Source organism: Monopterus albus, unplaced genomic scaffold (genome assembly GCF_001952655.1).
Source record: "Monopterus albus unplaced genomic scaffold, M_albus_1.0 scaffold436.1, whole genome shotgun sequence".
Taxonomy (NCBI): domain Eukaryota; kingdom Metazoa; phylum Chordata; class Actinopteri; order Synbranchiformes; family Synbranchidae; genus Monopterus; species Monopterus albus.
In genome coordinates, this window is record NW_018128316.1 from 219,359 (window position 1) to 221,479 (window position 2,121).

Consider the following 2,121-nt stretch of genomic DNA (forward strand, 5'->3'; position numbering starts at 1 on the left):
GAGGATAATGAAACTATGTCTGCCACAGAGAGGTCTACAGAGGTAATATTAATACAGTGTATACACATCAAATGATCTACACATTCGGAGTGCCAGTGTTTGTGTGAAGTAGCCTAAAGGATGTAAATCTATCTCCAAGTATACTGACATTATTATCTCCCCTCTGCCCCAGAGTGTGGAAGAACAGCAGGAGGAGGGTCCGTCAAATGCTGCTGCGCAGATGAACACAGTTCAGTGATGTTCAGTAAATGCCAGAGTTGCAATCTGTAAAATTAATGAGGAACTATGTCATGTAACTAAATCTTCTGTATTTACAGTTACCAGTTAAGGAGTTGTATAGAATACATCTTATTAAAAAAATAGAAAAAAATAACAAAGAAATGTTATACGTGGACCGCCAGATTGAAAAGACAGATCTAGAAATTGAAATTCTCAAACAAAAGCTAGAGGTGAGTGTATAGTTACAGGTGAATTGTATGAATTATTGAATGAATTGTGAAACCTAACAATTGCTTTTGTATTTGTAGGAAATGAAGAAACCCAAATAAAGTATGATTTGCATTTATTCCGTTTCTGTCTTTCATCGGTGGTGATGGTGGTGGTTGTAGATTAATCCCAGAAGACATTACGGCATATCCAATCTCTGACTGCCCTTCCATCCTGGTTATCTGCAGGGTGGATGGGGTCGTCCTCAGGGTCTTGTATTTGTAGGGCAGGGTGTTGCTCCCCTCTAATAATTGCAATATTGTGGAGAACAACACATGCCACAATAATGTCACAGGCCCTCTCAGGTGTTACCCTGAGGTGACGTAGGCAATGAAAACGTGCTTTCAACAGGCCTATGGTCATTTCCACCCGGGCTCTTGTTCTGCAGTGTGCCACATTAAAGCGCTGCTGGGGGCCTGCTGCAGGTTCTGGGTAAGGGGTCATCAGTGTGGGCTGGCATGGGTAACCCCTATCTCCCAGCAGAAAGCCATCAATCTCTCCTATAAGAAAGTTCACATCACTTTAGTGCTGCATAGAAGTGCTCCTGTAAGTGTGTAGTGCATGCATTGAAATAAGTGTATAGGGCATACATGTACTTACCACATTGCAGCCTGTTACTTAGGGTTGACTCACGATATATTCGTGAGTCATGAACAGAGCCGGGCCACTTGGCCTCCACGTTCGTGATAATATGTGAAGCATCACATATGATCTTGGCAGTGCAGAAAATGATACATGTCAGGTACAGTATTGTGATGTAGTCTTTGACCATTAGAAAGAGTAGTCAGTGTACCTGCACATTAATACTGTGGATGGACCTCCTGTTGACATAGTCCCCTTCATTTTCAGAAGGTGCATTGATGGGAATATGTGTTCCATCAATGCATCCAACCACATTTGGAAATCCTGAAGGGGATTCTAATTATTAGTTTATTTCCAGAGGTCACAGCAAGATGTTATTAACTGATCATCATTTTTCAGATTAGCCTTACTGAAACGAATTCAATACCACTAACCTGCAATCCTGTGAAACTCCTCTTTAATGGCTCTGAGGGGTTTGTGCCCAGGAAACACAACAAAAAATAACAGAAAGCGCTTGAGGGTGAGGCACACTTTCCGAACTATTCTACATACTGTGGCCTTACTAATGTGCTCTGCATCCCCGATGTTATAAAGAAAACTGCCGTTTGCAACAAAACGTAACGCAACACAAAGCATCTGCTCGGATGTAAGAGCACGGCCACGATGGGTGATGTGTCTGATGTATGGGTGGATAAGAGTATGGATATATGTTATGGACGCTCTAGAAAAACGGTACCGCTCAAATAAAAATACATGGGGATATGACAAAAAATCAACTCGTGGCCTCAAAATCCTCTCCCGAGGTAAATGCAATTCCCTGCGAATTAATACAGCGTCCTCATCTACAGGATCCTCTATGAATGGACACGCCATTTTGGTCTCTGCATGACGGAAACGTGTGCAATCTATGAATGCACTGAAGGATTAAATGAGGTATTAAACACCTTTCACTTTAAAAAGGGGCGGAGACCCGGAGGAAACTCTGAGTTTCCCGAACAAAACCTGCTCCCAACCAGGTTAGGTTCACAGAGTAAGTTGCCGTAGTAACTGACT

The 2,121-nt window shown here is 42.4% G+C and overlaps 1 protein-coding gene across 1 annotated transcript; it reads right to left on the bottom strand.

Annotated features, from left to right (window-relative positions):
- Positions 1–545: 545 nt before the first annotated feature.
- LOC109952148 (putative nuclease HARBI1) lies at positions 546–1,941 on the bottom strand. The gene is made up of 4 exons (XM_020587043.1): positions 1,503–1,941; positions 1,280–1,392; positions 1,087–1,198; positions 546–986 (listed from the first exon to the last, which is right to left on the bottom strand). Exons 1-4 carry the CDS (start codon positions 1,939–1,941, stop codon positions 610–612), a joined length of 1,041 nt encoding a protein of 346 aa, XP_020442699.1. The 3' UTR covers positions 546–609.
- Positions 1,942–2,121: the final 180 nt, after the last annotated feature.

Excerpts from the sequence above, each read along its gene's own strand:
- LOC109952148 (XM_020587043.1), bottom strand. The coding sequence starts at position 1,941 with ATGGCGTGTCCATTCATAGAGGATCCTGTAGATGAGGACGCTGTATTA. Across the intron at positions 1,199-1,279 it reads TCCACAGTATTAATGTGCAG|ATCATATGTGATGCTTCACA; the intron begins GTACACTGACTA and ends TGCACTGCCAAG. Across the intron at positions 987-1,086 it reads AAGTAACAGGCTGCAATGTG|GAGAGATTGATGGCTTTCTG; the intron begins GTAAGTACATGT and ends ACTTTCTTATAG.